Source organism: Sebastes umbrosus, chromosome 21 (assembly GCF_015220745.1).
Source record: "Sebastes umbrosus isolate fSebUmb1 chromosome 21, fSebUmb1.pri, whole genome shotgun sequence".
NCBI lineage: Eukaryota > Metazoa > Chordata > Actinopteri > Perciformes > Sebastidae > Sebastes > Sebastes umbrosus.
Window position 1 is genome coordinate 24599554 of NC_051289.1, and position 21251 is coordinate 24620804.

A 21251-nucleotide genomic window follows, 5' to 3' on the forward strand; every position below is an offset into this window, starting at 1 on the left:
CATTTGCAGCTGAATAGGTTTGTCCTGCCCCGGTTGTTAGCGACCCTGGTCTGACCCACCTCTCGACCTGGGTCTGGGTTAACCCTTTCATACACACAACCAACCCTGGTTCAACCCTGGTTGAGTCCTCGGTGTGAAAGGGGTATTAGTCTGTCAACAATAACAAACAAGACACGTGCATTATTACAGTTTGTGGTGATGATGTCAGAGAAGAAAGGACCGCCTTTTGTATCTCAGTTCCAAATAATATAAATGCAAAGTCTCTCTTTATAGATGTCATAATGAAGCTGGAGATTTGCTTTTCGCCACCTGTGTTTTTCTGTTCTTACCAGCGTGGCATTTGACCATGGAGGTCCTCTCTCACCAGAGACAGCATCCACCGCCTCAGTGGGTGCAGTAGCATCAGTAACATTTGTAATTTTAGAATTGAAATGATCTACGAGCTCATTGACTGAGACCCAGGAGAGGAGAGGAAGAGGGAACCTGAATAAAACGTTTCACTGGTGTTTTCAGTGAAATACTGTTCTGTGATGACTTCTGTTTGAACAGAGATAGAGCTCTCTGAGAAAACACAGGAATGATCAGAAAGAGCAACATCGGTTCAGACCCTTGGAGATGATAAGTCCAGAGTTATAGAATATACTGTATATATACATTTATATATATATATATATTATATATATATATAAAAAGGAGGAACGGTGACAAGTCTGCATACAGACGGGAGGTTGGGGTATATATATATATATATATTTGTTATATGTTGTAATATATATTTAAATATATATATATATATTTTATGGCATGCCATAATATTTTTATATATATATTTTTTATATATATATATATTTATATATGTATATATTATTTTTTTATATATATATTTTATGGCACGCCATAATATTGTGTATATATATATATATATACATATATATATATATATATGTACAGACTCCAAAACACAAACAAAACAAATGAAAAAATGAAGACAATATGATCCCAATGGGGCGCGGGCCTCACAGTGATGGTCATATTTCATTTAAATGAAATATTTTATAGCTGCCATAATTCTGAATCTTACTGGTTTACATTGCTAAAGATTTTATCCAGTCACCGTGAACCTCTACCTGCAGCCTGTCTCACAATCATAGTCAAACATTGTTATGCAAACAATTAGAATAAGTATCTCCCTCCGAGCTCATCATGCAGCCTGCACCTCATTCCACTGACTTCAATGAAATAATGTGATATGGATGTGACCCTGAAATGAAAGACCAAGAACAAAGTGAAGTCAGCAGTCAGTGTTGTACCTGAACAACACTCAGTACCTGTGTGTCAGTGATAGTTGTATTGTGCTAGAGAGCTGCAGTAGAGCCTGACCCACAGCCTAGTTTAACAGCACCAGGGGGCGGAGCCTGGAGGAACCGGAGGATCTGATTGGCTGCTGCCCCCCCGTCAATCATTGGATGTTTTCTGCAATCTGAGTCCTCCAGATAGTCCAGACTCCAGTCTCCACCAGTCTCTGGTGGTTCTCTCACGGAATACTAGTCCTCCTGGTCCTGGTCCGGGTTCTCTGAGGATACTCAACCAAGAAGATGACCCATTTTAATAAAGGACCATCTTATGGACTATCTGCTGAAGTCAGGAGCAAAGTGAGTACAAAGTTTTATTTTTTTTCTGAGGGAAAAAGTTAACAAAGGCTCCGTGCTGCTCCAGAGACACCCACTTTAAGTGTCTTTAATGTCCCTTTATTAGCAGCTAAGGCTGCTTAAAGTTTACTGAGAGCTGGTCAGTCCTCTGCGACACACTGAGAGCTGATTAAACATCAACTAGAACCCGTAAAAGTTTCACTTCACACCAACAAAGTTGGAAGAAAGACACGCTAGATGTTAGCGCAGGATTCAGGCTAAACTGTGACCGTGTGTCGGTCTGGAGACGAGCTCACCGAGCAGCTCCACGGTGAGGACTTACTGACTGACTGACTGACTGCATCCAGCAGGCCTCACCGAGCAGCTCCACGGTGAGGACTGACTGACTGACTGCAGCCAGCAGGCCTCACCGAGCAGCTCCACGGTGAGGACTGACTGACTGACTGCAGCCAGCAGGCCTCAGCCTGGAAACAGGCTGACATCACTCTTTGTTTCTGGGCTGGATGGATCACTGCAGGCAGCACTGTTCAACTATACTCATGGAGTTCCAGCTGGTGATCTGATGCACCGTGTGTTTCATTGTAAATCATCTTTAATGTGATATAAACCAGATAGGATGTGTTGTTGTGCAGGGAGGAGCCGGACCAGCTGGATGGATGGACTCTCTCTGTTCTCTGCGTAGTTTTAGAAGTTTGCCACCAGCAGTAGTGTGATGATGATGATGATGATGATGATGATGATGAGAGGCCTTTCTATTATTAAAAACACTAGTTAGGGAAAATATGCAGCAGTGCAACAGGAGGCCACACTGTAAAACAGTTTTATTCTTTATAATAAAGAAAGATGAAATGAAAAGTGTCTATCAGAGTTATTCTAGATCAGGGGTCAGCAACCTTTACTATCAAAAGAGACATTTTAGGCAAAAGAAAAAATCTGTCTGGTGCCGCAAAACATTTGAGCATTGTGATGAAGGTAACACAGTTTATAGTCAAAGTATATAGTATATCAGTCTAATGCAGTGAGGGCCAAAGTGCAAATGTACTACAGAGTATTAGGGCCACATTGAGGGAAGAAACATCTGAGATTTCCAGAATAAAGTCATAATTTTACGAGAAAAAAAAAGTCGTAATATGAGAATAAAGTAACAACTTTACGGGAAAAAAAGAAAACACGTAAAATTACAACTCTATAATATTATGACTTTATTCTCTAAATCTCAAGATTTATTTTTTTATCCTCAATGTGGCCCTAATACTCCGTTTTTGTACCATAGACCTACAACAATGATGATGTTATTCATTTCCATTTTTAAAAATCCACCGGGAGCCACTGGAGAGGAGGTAAAGAGCCACAGGTTGCTGACCCCTGGACTAGACAGATTGTTGGTAGTAGGATGTTATCATCAGAAGATCTCTGTACATTAGTGCATGTTGATCACATGGGGCTACATTAGGCTACATAAATCTACATTATAGAGACACAGCTCTGCCTAGAGAAGCTTATCTGAAGAGAACTAAAAGAAGGACGATGATACAGTTTAGCTACTTAAATCAATGTTCATTTTAAACCATACTGTAATTTCTGTTATTTTCAAATCCATCACTTCAATGGCTGAATGATTAAAAAAATATATACATAATTGTGTTTATTTTGACTGGTATTGAGATATGATTTGTGATGATCCATCATAAGGAACATCATATCTGCTGTCAGTGCTACAGTAAAGGGAAGATTGTTGTTGTAAGTGCAGACTGATTCAAGATTGTACTTCAGTTACAAATCTGCAAGTCTCAAATTACATTTTGTTGCGCTGTCAACATAATCACATAGGTTCTTGTTGGCGTATGATGTTATAAACATACGATACAAACAAATGTAGTTCAGCTGATCATATCATTACAGAAAATATAGCCTATAAAAACCCACCCTATCTAGGCACAGGCCTAACATTCATTAATAAACCGGGAATTTGATCCATTGTTTGCTACCGACGTTTCTACCGTGGGACCACAAGTGGGGACATTTTTAGGGCTTTTCGGGTCCCGAATGTCATTTGTTTGGACACCAGAGCTTTGGTAGTAATCACAACGAATATTCAAAGCTGGGAAACCCAGGTATATTAACAGCCGCCCGATACATTTGGCAAACTATTTTAGCATTTTAATTTCAAATGACAAATCAATACATCTGTGTTGCTGAAGCATAGGGAAAAAAACCAAGAAGGAAATAAGAAAGAGTCCATACATCTGATAATAATAATGAAAGTAAACATAGGATAATTGTGATCATGAAGATAACAAACAAATACTGTACAAGTCCCTCAACATAGTAATATGTGTCTAGAAGATCAATAAGGCTATACATATTATTTATTATATCAAATATAACATGTGTTTTCTCTACATACTTTGGCAGGAGAAGACATATTTAGCTGCTAGCCATGCCATATGTTCCCCCAACAAACAGAAAACTTTGTGTCCTCAGAGTGAAACCAGGTATAGCTTTTTCAAATTTCTGGAAATATTTTATTCTTATGTCTTTATATTTGAGACATGTACATAAGAAATATGGCTGCATGACTATGGGCAAAATTATAATCATGATTATTTTGATCAATATTGAGATCATGATTAGGGATGATAATAATTAACCGTTTAACCAACATTAAGAAGTTTGGCCCGTATCACATGTACATTTTCGCCACGTCTGATATGTGTACAAAGTTTCACTACTTTTTCGAGCATTGTAAGCCCCTCAAAAATATGATTCATTTTTAGGAATAATAGGCCCGATAATAATTCCTTCAGTTTCAAAAAGGCCTTTGCTGCACAACGTTTTTCAGTGCTCGGGCCATACATATCTATCTATACCTAGCCAAGGAATGAATCCCAAGAATACTCGGGTCCATCCCTAAAAACTTTGACAGCAGATTTATGAAACGTTGTGGTGAACTCATTGCTTTGGGTGTGTGTGAGTTGGCACAGTGTGGAATTTAATAGTTTTGGGTAGAGCGTCGGAAACGGTGTCAATGTTATGCAATGCTTAATGTATGACCCTTGCTCGTCTCCAACTCTGGCTGCTTAAAGTAGAGATAGCAACTTTATTGTGTTTGTGGAGATTTTCATGTTGCAGCGACGCCGTACCGCTGTTGAATGCATACATGGGGAAACTCTGAATACACTTTTTCTTCTCTAAACTAGCTTGTGTCTGCTCTGATTTGAAAGTTCAGTTCAGCTGCAGTGAGCTGCAGTGAGGGGGTCGGGGTCTGCTACTTTACCCAAGACCCCACTAAGTGTATCAAACATTGCAGGCCAAAAGTGATAACTGTGAGCATGACCAAAACATGTGCATATAGTCGGGGGGTGATTGTTTGCATCTGTTGAATGGATCACTTCTGTCAGGGTTTATCTTGGCTAGTCTTGCGTTGGTGATTGGTCTGTGTTAAATCTTGCACTGCAGTAGCTTTCCAACAACTAGCATAAAGTTTGATCAAAGACTGTAAATGATTCCGAGGTCTCTGAATACTTATGTGGCATTTCTAAAAGGAAGGAGAGCCTGGGGAACGTTTTCACAGAGGGAGTTAATAATACGGAGATATTCACTTTTCCAGAGTTTAAGTTTACAACCAGAGAGTTTACTAAATGCCTCTATAATGTGTCAGACTAAAGGAAGGGAGGGATAGCAGAAATAATAATAGAAGTATGACTACTACTGTTAATAATAGCAGTGATGGTAATGTTAATAAAATATGGGCTGATAATAAAGATGGTAGCAGTGAGTGTCAAGCAGGCGCAGCCACCAACCGGTGTAACCCCGATCCACGGGTACCTGCTATGGATGCACCGATACCAGTATCGGGTATCGGGTCCGATACTGTGCTTGTTTACTCGTACTCGCAAAGTGGCTCCGATACAACGGCACCGATGCCACTTTACGGCAGCGTGACATTAACCTCCCGTCACCATCTTTCGGGTCCTCGTGCTCCACCTCCCCGACGGTGCGCCCGACCCTGCTGGGCCGGGATCCCACCTCTGCCGGCACACACCAACCCTCACTTTCATTGCGCCACAGGGTTTTGCTTGCACCCTCTGACTCCCGTGTGCGTTAGACTCCTTGGTCCGTGTTTCAAGACGGGTCGGGTGGGTTGGAGACATCGCCGCAGACCCCTGGCGCCTTTTACGTAGGCCGGGCCCAACCTTGGCGGCACAACGCGGTTGGGGCGCACTGAAGACCGTCCGCCCCGGTCGACAGTCGCACCGGGAGCAGGGGGCCCCGACCCGGCGGGAGAAGGCGCAGCGAGCCCTTTGTCCACAGTGCGGTGAGGTCCGGACGGGGAGCGCAGTAAAGCTGCGGCCGCGAGCCACCTTCGCCCCGAGCCTTCCCAAGTCTACCTAGAGCCGGTCTCGGTGCACCGCCTCGTATGCGGGACTCCCCAGCCTGTCGTGTCACTCACAGCCTCCAGCTGGCTGTTAACGAGGGTCTTTTGGCACAGAGAAGTACTCGTATCGGTACTCGGTATCGGCGAGTACCCAAATGTAAATACTTGTACTTTTACTCGGTCTGAAAAAAAGTGGTATCGGTGCATCCCTAGTACCTGCCCATGGTTGGACACAGTCGCTGGCACCAGATCAGTTTTAGACTGGAGGACGGAGATGGCCGTATTTAAGTCTACCGGTGAGCCGCCTCGTGGTTCAAGCTGGCTGACGCGGCCACATCAATGTTGCTAGCGGCTCTTTGTTAGTCTGCTTTGTGGATTTAGACGCCGTTTATTTGTGAGGCTCACTCAACTGTTTCATGATGAAGTTGCAAAATGTTAGAGAGACATGTTAAAGTGTTTTAAATGATGAAGTTTAAAAGTGTGGTAACAGGAGGCAAACATGTCGACTCCTCACTCGCTATTTCCCTGAAGTCCAGAGTCCAACTTTTTAACACAGTTCTCCTTCATTCATCCATGGTTGGGAGGGAGGTTTTAATGTGTAGTTATCATTTAAACACTATGTCATCCATTGGAAAATACTTTCAGTAGTAGAACTGGCATTTATTAGAAATGAGCTCTTTGGTCAGAAATAAGAAGATGGAACCAAGTTGTGTAGCCTAGTTAGTAAACCTACTGTCCTGGAAGTCACTGTTCAAAGTATGATGGTATATGTTGAGGTAAGAAAAACTGGTACCATTTTAAATTATTATTCAATATTTTAAAAGCTATTAGCTGATCATGTCACATCAGTTTCAGGAGTCATGTTCTCCTAGTTTCATTTATATCACATCAATAATTTAAGCAATTTCATATTTTTGCATCAGTATTTGGATCGAGCAGCTTGTGAAAAACAAGTTTAATAACTTTAGTAGCTACAACAAGCTACAACTATAGTGTGACGTGTTTAATAAACATGGATATATTCTATGTATATGACTGTTTTCTCATGCAGCCACCTAGAATTTCCCCTCCCCCAGCTTAGTTCCAGCCGAACGGCAGCTGAAAGCCGGGCGGATCCCAGCCGCTTTTGATGTACTTACTTAACTTAGTATTCCCATTTGATGCTACTTTATAGGCTACTTCTACTGCATCTCAGAGGCAAATATTGTACTTTTCACCTCACTACATATTACAGTACATATTTTAAAGCTTTAGTTACTTTGCTTATTTATATTTTGTATCAATATATATAATATAAGCCACCAAGCACAGTAGTATACCGTATAAAGTAATGAAAATGAGCTCCACCTTTACCAGCTGCAACATGACTATGATGTACACATAAACGCATCAATAATTATAAGTCAATAATATAACGTATGATTCTGAAATGGGCTGCTCTCCACAATGAGTACTTTTACTTTTGGTATTTGAAGTATATTTTGATGCTGAAAGGCTACTTTTGAATGCAGGTCTTTTACTTGTAACAGAGTATTTTTACACTGTAGAATTGCTACTTACACCACTGCTGATTTCCCTTTTCACCTTAATGACTTAAAACAGTGACTTCACTCAGAGCAGCAGGGAGTCCTGTGGATGACACACGAAGTTTCACTGTAATGCTAACAAAGTGTTGGGACTCGATAAGGACCAAAGACCAGTGCTGTGTCACAGCCCTGAGAATCTAAAGCTACAATCACATTACAGGGCTTAATGCTCAGTTCTGATTTCCTTCTGTCTAGACTGTTCACCTTCATGTCTGAAGTGACCCGTATCTTCCCTGAGACGCCTCACATGCAACCAATAATGTCACCCACATCAGGGACTGGCTCATTGGTCCAAAAATACACACTGGAGTTCTTAGAGTACCCTGACTGCCAGATTCCATTAACATATTCCTCAGTTTAACAGATCTGGGATCCACGTCACAGAGAAGATGCTCCTAAATTATAATATATGACTTTGTATGACTCGTAAAGAAAGACTTTTTATTTTGGCTGATATTTACCTTTAACAGCTCTTCTGTGAACTAAGTTAATTAAACTAAAGTACGATGTGTGGCGTGATTGATTGACATCCCGAAACATCGTCACTCAGCAAGTCCACGCAATTTCCAACATGAGAAATTTATCATAAGAACTGAGTGAATAGTGAAAAGTCTGTTTGATAGGTTAATTTACATTTTAAATGACTGACGAGGCTTGGTAAGTCATATTGGCGATCTAATGTATTCACCATTTCCTTGAAACTGGCTTTTAACAGATAGAAACCATTTCTTTTCCAATAGGGATGCACCGATACCAGTATCGGGTATCGGGTCCGATACTGTGCTCATGTACTCGTACTCGCAAAACGGCTCCAATACAACAGCCCCGATACCCCTTTACGGCAGCGTGACCATCTTTTGGGTCCTATCGCACGCGCTCACGCTCCACCTCCCCGACGGTGCGGACGAGACGGGCCAATGGTGCGCCCGACCCCGCGGGGCCGGGATCCCACCTCAGCCGGCGCACGCCAGCCCTCACTTTCGTTGCGCCACAGGGTTTTGCTTGCACCCTCTGACTTTTGCATGCATTAGACTCTTTAGTCCGTGTTTCACGACGGGTCGGGTGGGTAGCCTACATCGCCGAGCACAGAGAAAGAGAGAGAGACTGAATATAGGGCCAAATTCATAACCGGTGTTGCATAATTGAATATCATCTTGTTATGGTGGACAGGTGAGGACCATCATCGTGGCCGACCAATACCATGTTGAACAATAATCTCGTCACATCGCCCAATCCTGCTTGTATCAGAGGAAAACCTCTTTCATTTTGTTTAACTGTATGTGGAAGAACTGCAGATCAACAATGCTACATGCTACATTATACTGTCTTGAACTAGTGAGCAGTGTGACAGCTTTTCTACTTATTTATGGTGATTTAATGTCTTTTGTAACACAGAAATGTGTCTCAACTGGAACAAGCACGTAGATTGTTGAGAATACAATCTCATGGGAATGAAGGTGTTTTAAATGTCCCCTTTATTTTCCTTTAAGAACCTCGTGTCCACCGAGCTGAGATTCAAAGTTTATTCTTCACCTTGGAAACAGCTGAAAACCCCTTGTTTCACCACAAAGTCCATTTAGTAGCTGCTCTGGGAAAAAAAACCTGGACATCTACAATTTCATGTAAAGTTGGTAAACATCTACTGATGAAGTTCACGTGATAATGATCAAAAGCTCCAGAGTTCAATGGACTTTGTGGTTGGACTGTGTTCTCAACTGCTGTTGTTTGTAAGGTGACATCATGTGCTGGGTTGATGGGATTTGCGATACAGTTTTGATAATGGACTTGTCAGTAATTGTAGGTCACGGTCAGACTCTGCTGCTGCTACTTTTGTGCTTTACTTTTGTCCTTTTTATCTTCTATTTAAAGTACCGCAGACCGCTCACAGCTGGATACATTTACCTGACAGACTTCTGGATTTACAGATTTATATTCCTCTTTTCCATTCAGAGGCGTCTGTACTCTAAATCCACCTGTAAAGTGTAATGATTGTGTTATAACTGCAGTCACCTAGGCCCAGTTCACTGCAGTGAAAGCTCCTCTTGTCAGAGAGAGAGAGAGAGCACACAGATAAAAGGAGGAGGTCAACCTGGGGGCCCATCTGGTGTGATCAGTAGTCCGTGCTCCTCTCTGAGCTGCATTCATCACATTCCTGAAATCCCTTCAGTGGAAACCCCTCGATGAGGACCCCATCAGCCCTCCGCCTTTCACCTTTCACTCTGCTCATCTGGCATCACGGTGTTTTTCTAGCCCGGGTAGCATACTGTATGTTTACAGTCAGTACTGGCTCTCTTTCTCTATAAAGGTTTGTCAAACCTTTGTCGAACACCACCTGTCCGTCTCTCCGAGTGCTTTCCATTCAGCTATCGTGGCTGCTGGCTAACAGGACATCCTCGTTACCTCCAGAGTTATTACGGAACAACATTAGCACAGATTACCCATGAAAAACTTTTTTTTTAAACTGAGTTTTTTAACCCTGAGATGAGAGAAACAACGAGAGGTTAAACTCTGGGTCAGTTATCCTGGTATGGTTAACCTAACCTGGAGTTTCTCTCCGTCTCCTCCCTCTGACAGAGCCAGACACGCTGTTTTATTTCCTCATTCATTCAGTCTCTGAGGTTTACTGTACGTCACAATCTAAACACATTATACAGTTTGTACTCTAGACTATCTCAAGTTATCGCCTTTATGTGCTGTCAGTCATTTCACATTCAAATACCACACAGCATCAAGTCACCGTCAGCCCGGAATATAACCTCTTTTAACAGCATTTCACTGGCTGTGTTTAAATTGACTCCATCTGTTGAAGTAGCTGAAATAAAATCGCTGAATGCTGTTGAGCCAAGATCCAAACAGATGTAAACTATTTAACATCTACTCTATTTACCCTTTAAATCACCAAACACATTATTACTGGATCAGACTGAGTTTATTGATCTATTTATTTTATATTTTTCATCTTCCGTTGCTGCTCCTCTGTTTTTTGTCTCGTCAGATTAAAGCCGAACAAATCTATTTAAAATGTATTCCACCACTTCATCACCCATTAAGGAAATGTAAGTCTGGTAAAAGATGAATTAATGGACAACACTGAATTAAACTGTATTATATGACTGACACTTTTCCCCGCTCTGACTCAGGATGTTTTTTTTTTAAAGATAGATGCATGCATTAATATCTCTACGTCGACTGGATTAAATTGAGGCTCTTTATCTACCTGTTGCCATGGTGACTCGTAGTATCAGAGCTCCATTGATGATGGCTTTTTATGTTCAGGTTCAACCTCCTCAGAGTGACTGAACTGACTCTGATCAGCAGTTTCCCTCCTCAGGATTAGTCAACTCAGACTTCAGGCTGAGACTCGGAGTCTGTTCAAGCTGCCTGGTACTCGTCACCAGGTCAGTTGTTGTTTAAACGTTCCCTCCCACTGATGGAAGCATACAGCAGACATATAGCAGATATTCTCCTCCCGAGGCCATTCAGCTCCAGGAAGATAACACTTTTATGGCGCTGGTCCGGTGATGCACACAGAGGCCTCCGGCAAAGAAAATGTAAGGTGGTTCGTTCAGAGAGGTTGAACTCGGCTCAATTTGTGCTGCAACGCGACATCATCTGTCAAAACAGCTGTGGTGACCTATCAGTTACTGTAGAACAATCACTGCTGATTGGTTGGTAGATCTGCAGCTATTGGTCAGCCTGGGTTAATATAATACAGGCCTGAGTAAACCCCTCCCTTATTATTATAATAATTAATGATGTGATAATCATTTTAAGTGATGTGTTTAATCAGTAAGCCTATGTCAGAAGTCTCACGGCAAACCGTGTAGTAGACCCGCCTGTCCACCGGAAGACATCTTGTCAGTGTCACGTTTTGTGTCGCCGAGACGTAAATATTCCACGCCTGCATGAAGGTGTAGTATTGTGTAGTGACGGAACTTCAGAGCTAGTTACGTAGTATATAAAGTGAGAGAGACCACTTATGGTGGGGGAAACAGCCCTGACCTGTTGAGGCATGGCGTTCGCTAGACCTCTGAAGGTCTACTGTGGTATCTGGCACCAAGCCGTCTGTAGCAGATCCTTTAAGTCCTGTATAAGTTGCGAGGTGGGGCCTCCGTGGATCGGACTTGTTCGTCCAGCACATCCCACAGATGCTCCATCGGATTGAGATCTGGAGAGTTTGGAGGCCGAGTCAACACCTCCGACTCGTTTCCATCCACATGATTTAAAAGAAAATTCATCAGACCGGGCCACCTTCTTCCATCGCTCCGTGGTCGAGTTCTGACGCTCACGTGCCCATTGTAGGTGCTTTTGGCGGTGGACACGGGTCAGCACGGGGCACCCTGACCGGTCTGCAGCTACACAGCCCCATACGCAACAAACTGCTCCTCACTCTATGTTCTGACACCTTTCTATCAGAACCAGCATTCACTTTTTCTCTTAACTCTTTAACTTTTTTGCTCCAGTAGCTCTTCCATTGGATCGGTTTTCCTTCTGGGACCACTTTTAGTAGGTCCTGACCACTGCAGACCGGGAACATCCCACAAGAGCTGCAGTTCTGTGATGTCATCAGGAAATGCTGTTGGATACAGAGATGAAATGGAGGGGGGGGGTTGTCTGGTTTTCCCTTCCAGCTGGCTCAGATTGTAACCTTGCAGATTTTTCCCTCAGCAGATCAGTTTAATGGTCCCATCAAAAGAATTAGATCCCTTTTTCCAATGCCGTTTTTTTTTTCTGAGACTTGTTGGCACTCTTCCTCTAAAATAACTGCTGGGAGAAGAGAAGAGAGAAAACCTCCTCTCTCTCTAGTCAATCCAGTGGAGTTCCTCTGTGTTGTCAGACTCCACACACACAACACCTCACATTAATGCTCTCACAAGTGACACAGCTGTTGTGAGTATTATGAGTAGAGAAGATCTCACCTTTAGCTCCAACCTGTAAATGTACAGGGACGTCATTATCTGTATCTGTTCAACCCACTAAATGATCTGTATCTGTATTCAGACAGAAGACCGGCAGTGGGCCTAGTTTATACCGGAGTTCTTGTTAAATCAGGCAGATGTTTTTTCTAACTAACTAATATTCATTGTCGGTGTAATTTCTGTGCTTTCAAAGCATCCAATTGATTTAATATTGGGGGGTGTGTGAGCCATGATCACTTTTGCATGGTTCATTCATTATGAAATGCATTTCCACATCCTTATACTGTACTTTTCATCTCTATATTTTGAACTAAACTAAATTAAGTTAAAAACCTACAGGTGTGAAGATTAATTTTGACGACTACAGAATATAGCGATCCCTTTTCAATACAGTAAATAAAAAGGAGAACACTTTACATTAAGGTACACAAAAATGTGCGTAGTTACCAGGGAAAGAATGAGGAACTAACTGCTAGTGAAGCGTTGGTTATTAATGAGTAACTCTCAGTGAATCTTTATGGAGTAGATTAATGATTATAAAACTAGTGAGCCCCCAGGAGACTGGAGAGAAAAGGACACACTGTGATATTGAGGAGACATGCTATCAGACCAACTTAGACCTCAGGACATCAGGGTGGACTGTTCTGAGACGGACAGCAGATGGTTTCCGTCTGCTGGTTCTTCTCGGACTGTTGGCCCTGCGGAGTGGCGGTGGGATGTTTATGCTGTCGGCCAACACTAAAAGGCTGATCACACTGTTTAGACATGGGAGGAGCTAGCTGGCTAGCTAGCTAACAGGAGGAGGATTACTGTACAGTCAGATTGAACCCGTCCCACAACTCCACTGCTCCAACACCAGAGACATGTGGGCTGGACTAAGATCCATCAGGCTACAAGAGGAAAAGCAGCAGTGCTGAGGTAATGTCTGCATCTCTACCAGATGAACTGAACACCTTCACGGCTGAGGAAGTACAAAAGGCCCAGGACTCCCTCCCACCCCCCCACCCCCCACACACACACACACACACACACACACACACACTAATAATATATACAGGTCCTTTTTAAGAGGATTAACCCTCGCAAAGCACCTGGACCTGATGTTATCCCCGGCCGAGCTCTCCAGGTGTGTGCAGACCATCTGGCTGATGTTTTTACAGACAAGATGTCGTTTCTCCAGTCTCTAGTCCCCACATGTTTCAAGAAGACCACTATTGTCCCTGTCCCCAAAAAATCATGCCTGAATGAGTACCGCCCAGTAGCACTAACCTTCACCATCATGAAGTGCCAAAACCTTCATCACCTCCTGACTCACTGGACCCACTTCAGTTTACCAGATCTACTGATGACTCCATCGCTCTAAACCTTCACTTTGCCCTCTCACACCTGGACCAGAGGAACACATGTGTGAGAGAATGCTGTTCATAGACTATAGTTTAGAATTCAACACCATGGTGCCCTTCAAGCTCGTCATCAAGCTCAGAGAACCTGGGACTGAACACCGCCCTCTGTGATTGGATCCTTATCTTCCTGACGGGCAGACCCCAGGCTGTGTGGAGAGGCACCACCACGTCCTCCACCCTGACTCTCCTGTAATTCCTGTTCACACACGACTGCGTGGCGGCCCACAGCTCCAACACCATCATTAAGTTTGATGTCCGTCATCGGCCTGATCACAGACGGCCTACAGGGAGGAGGTCAGAGCTCTGGCATGTTGGTGTCAGGACAACAACCTCCTTCTCAACGTCAGTAAAACAAAGGAGCTGATTGTGGACTAGAGGAAGAGACGGGGACACGCCCCCGTCTCCATTAGTAGAGAGTCGGCCGCTTCAGGTTCCTCTGGGTCCACATCAGTGAGGACCTGACCTGGACTCATCACATAGAAACCATCACCAAGACGGCAAGACAGCAGCTCTTCTTCCTCCGTAGGCTGAGGAGGTTCAACATGGACTCCAGGATACTCTTCAACTTCTACAGGTGCACCATCGAGAGTCTCCTGACCGGCTGCATCACCGCCTGGTATGACAGTTGTGGTTAAAACTGCACAGCACATCAGCTGGACGGAGCTGCCATCCATGGAGGACCTCTACACCCAGCGGTGCAGGAAGAAGGCCAACAGGATTATTACAGTTACTGTTATTCCAAGCTGGATTACAAACCATCTGAAAGGAATACGATCACACCCGGCGCCTCGTTGGAAAGCTACAGTGGTGACGAAGCAGCTGCAAGTTCCGGAGATATTCTCAAAAATAGTAGTTCGAGTAATTTCGTATACGACAGCGTCAACTTCAGGATGACATCGCACGTCACAGAGTGGAGAGGAGCTGTAAAATATTCAAATATTTCTTCTCGAAAACTTGCTCTCGTTCCCACAATTTTCACTCTTTATACATGAATTATAGGTCAGAATGTAGGAGATTCTGTGTTGGTCGCAGACATGCTACTATGGAGTCAGACAGACTTACACATTTGGCTTGGGCAGCCTGAAAGTGACATTAAATCCCCAAGTAGTACTGGCTGCTGGATGTGACCAGTGTGTCACCATGCTGCGTTCGTAACCGGTGGGAATTTCGAAAGCTTGCCAGTGTCCCGCGTATTTAACTCAATATTTAACTAGCGGTAAACAATTTATACATTTATCAACCATCACACAATTATTTTAATACAGTATATCTCGTTGTATTGAGCAATATTACAAACTAATAAACGGGACTACTTTATAGTAGTATTTGAGTTTTGCCGTGATAAACTACCATAAAATGTGCTGGATTAGCCAATAACATACATGCCCATATAGCTATTTTATTCACAAACAGTTTTTGGATTGATTAATAAAGGTTTAGTTTATCTTAATATATACTGATATCACAATGTACAAAGTGTGTTGACAAAGTCCTCGAGGTGTCCGGGACCGCTAACATTGAGCAGATACAGCCACACTGTCCTCCGATCACTGTGAATAAATGTCACTATTCTTAAATATCCCAGTTGTGCATTTCTACAAAACTTTCAGGTGAAATAAAAGCTCTGTTTATGACAGTTATGGGCACTGAAATAGATTTTGTTATGTATTCTTTTACATCAGATCCACACAATCTAAACAAGAAAAACTGTGCTCAATAAGTTGTTCTAGTTCTTAGTGATATTCTTAGATGCAGATTTAACATGATGGATGTTTTATCTTTCAGATTGCTCAGAAATATGACCCACAAAAGGAGGAGGAGCTCCGGTCCTGGATTGAAGAGGTGACGGGAATGACTATCGGAGAGAACTTCCAGAAAGGCCTGAAAGATGGAGTCATCCTCTGCGAGTAGGTTTTCTCTCTATATATTATATATCTATGCAGCGCTAGTGATGGCTAAGCACGTTACAGCAGTAAGGGAGGTCTCTCTCTGTGAAGGCTGACATTTAGCAACATGTCTAACATCTGTCCAACATCTGTGGTGGCAGAATTTGTCCTAAAAATGTATCTGCCGTAGTTGATGGATCACATTATACCCTGATACATGTGGTGTTTGTCTTCCTTTCAGACTGATTAATAAGATTCAACTTGGTTCAGTAAAGAAGACCAACCTCTCACAGCTGAACTGGCACAAGGTAAGAGCTGTTCTCAACTGGAAACAGTGCAGAAGCTCATTGGTTACGGCTCCTTTAACTGCTTTTCACTGACAGCTTTATTTGTGCTGTTGTTGCTTCCTCCTGGTTTTGTTGGACTCCCCGTCCCAGCCCCCCATCACTCCTTTTTTTTTCTTCTTATTTTCCGTTGCTCTCTGCAGCTGGAGAACCTTGGGAATTTCATCAAAGCTATCCTGGCCTATGGCCTAAAGCCCAATGACATCTTTGAGGCCAATGACCTGTTTGAAAACGGGAACATGACTCAAGTCCAGACCACACTGCTCGCGCTGGCCAGCATGGTGAGTGAACGCCGAGCACAGAGGAGTGTCGCTGTCTATCTACCGAGGAACACGTTTTCTGTTGTTACATGAACACAAATCTAATCGGTCATTTGACCAACATGTCCTCTCTGTCAGGCAAAGACCAAAGGTATGGACTCAAAGTTTGACATCGGGGTGAAATATGCAGACAAACAGGCTCGACATTTTGACGATGAGAAGATCAAGGCCGGTCAGTGCGTCATCGGACTGCAGGTAACTGTGACGGGTGATTATGTGCTTCTTAAGGCCCAACACATGGACGTAGAGCTTTAGGCTGATGTCACTGAGAGCTGATGTTTGGTTCGTAGCTTTATATATAGCCGCTTTAGTGCCGGGGAAATAAACAGATACAGCAGTTTCCCCAGAGAGTCGTATTTCTCCCGCAAGACAAGGGTGGGACTCTTTAAAGCATCTTAAATGCCTTTAAATAAAGAAACAGTTCCTTCAGTGACTCAAGTTTCAATAACATTTAAAATGTCAGTGGTTGATTTTAGGGTTACTTTAAACAAGTTAGACTGATTGGATTTGGTGAGATCCCATCGCTTGCCTTTTGTCCTCAGATGGGGACAAACAAGTGTGCGAGTCAGGCTGGAATGACTGCTTATGGAACCAGAAGACATCTGTATGATCCAAAGACTCAGACCGACAAACCCTACGACCAGACCACCATCAGCCTGCAGATGGGAACCAACAAAGGAGCCAGCCAGGTAAAAACAAACGCTCCTCTTCTATCTTTGTATTCTCAATAAATCCCTGGAGGAGACCAAACCCGTTTAATACTGAATATGAGAACGATGCCTGGAGTAGCTCGGAGACACAGTTCCATGTTCACACTGCTTAGTTTGCCATGTTAAAGGGACTGTTTGTAAGAATCAGAAATGTCTTGTTAACAGCGACACCTGTGGCCGTTAAGTCAACGAAAGTCAGCGTCCTGCTGCTCGCGCTTGTGCTCGCTCTACATAGACATGAACGAGCATTTGGTGCTTCCGTGTAGTTTGTGTTGGAGTCTGAGTCTGAACAGCGTAGCAACACGCGAGCGCGCATGGGACACTGACCAGCAATGATTTATACGTGTAAGAAGTTACAAACAGTCCCTTTTTAAAATGATAAAGTTATTTACTGCAGTATTTATATTGGGTCATTTTATCCTGCCTGAATCAGTACATATGGTACTGTAGTACTGCCACTTCCTGTATACAGTAGGAACCTGATGAAACAGCTGTATGTAGAGGATTGTTTAGTTTGGGCTTTATTTTTCCAGGATTTCAGAGATCTTTGTCTGAGATTTTGCATTGAAAAATGACATACTGTGTGCGGATTAGTTTGAGGAAGCGGGTGTTCAGACGGGAATCAGCCCTGTGTTAAATCAAAGCAAGGAGCTGTGGAGGTGGAGGCGTGTTGTTTTAGACGCCTGAGAGACGTGAAATACGATCCAGGAAGTCCAGTTGCAGCAACAGAGCCATGAATATGAAGCCTTATCAGAACCCAAAGCACTGCACAGCATTTTGTAACATCTCACGCAAGATTTTACAATTCTATTTAGTATGTGCTGTATATAAGTGACTGCAGCAACTTGCCGGATGATGTTGTGAGTACACAACACATCATGCTGAGTTGAGCCAGGTTCGACCTTTTTGGCGGACAACCCTGCGTTTTTTTAGCCAGAGCCCTCTTTGTTGGCTGTTGACTGGCTGGGTTTTTCACACAGAGCCAAAGTCTGTCTGACTGTGACATAACAGGGCCGCTGTTCTGGGAAAGAGATGCTGCCGATGACGTTTGTTCATGTAATGTTTCAAAGCTGTGAGCGGCACAAACTAAATTCCCACTGGATCGGACGCTGAAACCTCAAAGACAGATATCTGAAAAAGTAGAGGGAAGTTAGGAAATGTTGTTACGATTCACAGAGTTCCCATGATGCAATGACGATTTAGGATGTCTGAATGAACCTTTAAAGCTAGGGTTGGTAATGTTCTGCAAAGACATTTGTTGAAATTCTCTTTACATTCAGACAGCAATCAGTAAATCAAATGCTCTGACGAAAGAAAAAAAATCTGGTATATGAAGCCATCCCAGGACTGTAATAAACCGTCCAGTCATTTTATTCCACCCACATGTAATGATTGGATGGGCTGCTTACCTGTCTACCTGTGTGCACTCTGCCCGTGCACTGATTGCTCGCCACCGGAGTTTTCCACCAGCAGCTGGTTGGGTACCGAAGTCTGTACTACGAGTTCCGGTTCATGTTAAATCAGTTGGTACCTGAGAGTGTGTCTGGGTGAGAGTATGAGCCACAGCGCAACTGTGCGTGTCCGCGGCAGAGAGAGCGAGTCAGTGAGTGGCGGAAAGTGGTCACAAGTGTGGTTAATGTTAACGCTCGCTGCAATATTTGTAATGCAAAATGCTATATATTAGGGATGTTAATAATTAACCGTTTAACTGTTAACCGACATTAAGAACTTTAACCGATTAACGCTATCGGTTAAAAGAAATATTAATAATTCATTAAAAAGCTGAGAAAAACTCAGAGGAGCGGCTCGTCTCTTTAAGGAGAAAAGCTGGTCCACCTTAACAGCCCACCTTAAGAGACGGAGCCGGAGTTGCAAGAAACAGGAAGTCGACTCCGGTCTCTTGCTCGCTTGAGCGTAGCGGAGGAGTTGTAGTTTCGTAGCATTTATTCACCAACAAATAAACTGTACACACACTGCTACACCTACGTTCACAGCTAGAACGCCACCAACAACCCCACACTCCCCGCCGCCACACACACACGGTCTGTCGTACACTCGCAAAAGTTACGCCGCAATGATAGAGCGGCGGCGAGCACGAAGCTACCAGCAGAGCTACAGATACTAACGTAGCACAAAAACGCACTCTGTTTGTCGGACAATCGCTATCTGGGCAAACAGAGTGTCTACGCCGGGCAGACACACAGCTGACAACCTGCTAAACTAAACTAAATGGTGCGGTGGAGATTTTTACTGAGAACGTGGCTGCATGTCTACGACACTAAACGCAGCATCGTGGCTGCTACAGTAACTCTCCTGATGGTGAACTGAGGACTCAGTTGTCTGTTGTGCTCATACACTGCAGCTGGCGCAACGCTGCATGCGAGGCACTAATCTTGTGGGTTAACGGTTAATAATCGGTTAACAAGGGTTGGTTATCGGTTAAGAATTTGTTTCAAAATTAGCATCCCTACTTTATATTTAAATATATATACAACTATAGCCCTATATCATAAATCCCACAATCTGTGCAGCAACACCCTCCACTGTAGTTGGAACTTTCTTGTATGCAATTGTGGATTTACATAATGTATTTATCTACTAGAATTTGTACAAAATACAGCATCCAATACAAGGGAAGTATCCAGTATGTGTACTGCCCTCATCATGTGTTGTGGTTTCCGGCAGGCGGGCATGTCGGCCCCCGGTACCCGCAGAGACATCTACGACCAGAAGGTGGCACAGCAGCCGCTGGACAACTCCACCATCTCCCTCCAGATGGGCACCAACAAGGTGGCGTCCCAGAGGGGCATGAGCGTGTACGGCCTGGGTCGACAGGTCTACGACCCCAAGTACTGCGCCCCCCCGACGGAGCCGGTCGTCCACGCCAACGGCAGCCAGGGCACCGGCACCAACGGCTCTGAGATCAGCGACAGTGACTATCAGGAGGCGGAGTTCCAGGAGGACGAGTTCCACGGGGGTTACCATGACGACTACAACTCCCATTACAACGACCAGGGCATTGACTATTAGCGGAGACCTCCACCTCCAGAGCAGTATTAACTAGTGTATTTTATCAACTACACAACAGAGCAAGTCTTTTGCCATCCTCACTAGTATTTTTATTTTCTTGAAGCGTACGATGAAATGATGCTTTCCTTCTTCACCTATAGGCGCTTTGACGTGAGCAGCCGAGGAGCTGTAGTGGCGTAGGATGATACGATACAGTGATGAACGTGTTTTAAGCTTAAGAGCATTCCTTTTTTTAATACCCACTTTTTAAAAGGTGGAACACTGAAGTAGTGATAACTTTATGGGCCGGTGGTGTAGCGTCAGGTGAAGCTGCTGCAGTCCAGTGTTTGTGTTCCTGGACTGAAACTGGGCTGATGATCCGCGTGATAGGAGCTCAACGATAGGCTGCTCCCGTCGGTCTGTATCCAGCCACTGTAACCCAGCATCACTCTGTGATACGCTGGTGTTCTTTACTACATTTAATCACTCGATAGTGTTTTTTATTATGGTGGCTGTTCAGACTGTATTTACAGACACACTTCCTTATTCCATTACATGACCTTTATTTTCATATTATTCCCCCTTGTATTCCCGAACTGTATTTATTGCAATGTCTCCCAACAGTCTACTGTTATATGGTTCATAAAGAAAATGGTATGTTATAAATAAAGCCTTAAAATTCTTCAATTCTGGAAGCTTGTCTGCACACTACTGTTACCAACATAGCACATGTCCAGCTCTAGTGGAAGTTGCTGCACTCATGCTACGGCTTCAATGTGTTAAGATAGAAGAACATCTAAAGTCATGCTGCATTCCCCTTTATTCCCTAATATAGAGACCGTATAACGGCTAACTCAATGTTAAAGGGTCATTTGGTTTATCATGAAAAAGGCTCAACGGATAAAGTGTCAACAAATCTCATGTGGAGAGCCAAACCAACTATTAATGTATCCTACTAACCAGCTCTGTGTATCCAAAGCCTGATATATCTGATTCCATGAGTACTTTATTAATCCCAAAGGGGAATTGCAGCCAACTCAAATAAAA

At 43.5% G+C, this 21251-nt stretch overlaps 1 protein-coding gene across 1 annotated transcript; it reads left to right on the forward strand.

Annotated features, from left to right (window-relative positions):
• The first annotated feature begins 1479 nt into the window (after positions 1 to 1479).
• cnn3a (calponin 3, acidic a) lies at positions 1480 to 20896 on the forward strand. The gene is made up of 7 exons (XM_037756502.1): positions 1480 to 1652; positions 15721 to 15842; positions 16063 to 16129; positions 16309 to 16446; positions 16564 to 16680; positions 17028 to 17174; positions 19881 to 20896. Exons 1-7 carry the CDS (start codon positions 1596 to 1598, stop codon positions 20223 to 20225), a joined length of 993 nt encoding a protein of 330 aa, XP_037612430.1. The 5' UTR covers positions 1480 to 1595; the 3' UTR covers positions 20226 to 20896.
• Positions 20897 to 21251: the final 355 nt, after the last annotated feature.

Coding starts and splice junctions, on each gene's coding strand:
- cnn3a (XM_037756502.1), top strand. CDS start 1,596: ATGACCCATTTTAATAAAGGACCATCTTATGGACTATCTGCTGAAGTC. Junction 1,653..15,720: donor CTGCTGAAGTCAGGAGCAAA/GTGAGTACAAAG, acceptor TTTATCTTTCAG/ATTGCTCAGAAATATGACCC. Junction 17,175..19,880: donor CCAACAAAGGAGCCAGCCAG/GTAAAAACAAAC, acceptor GGTTTCCGGCAG/GCGGGCATGTCGGCCCCCGG.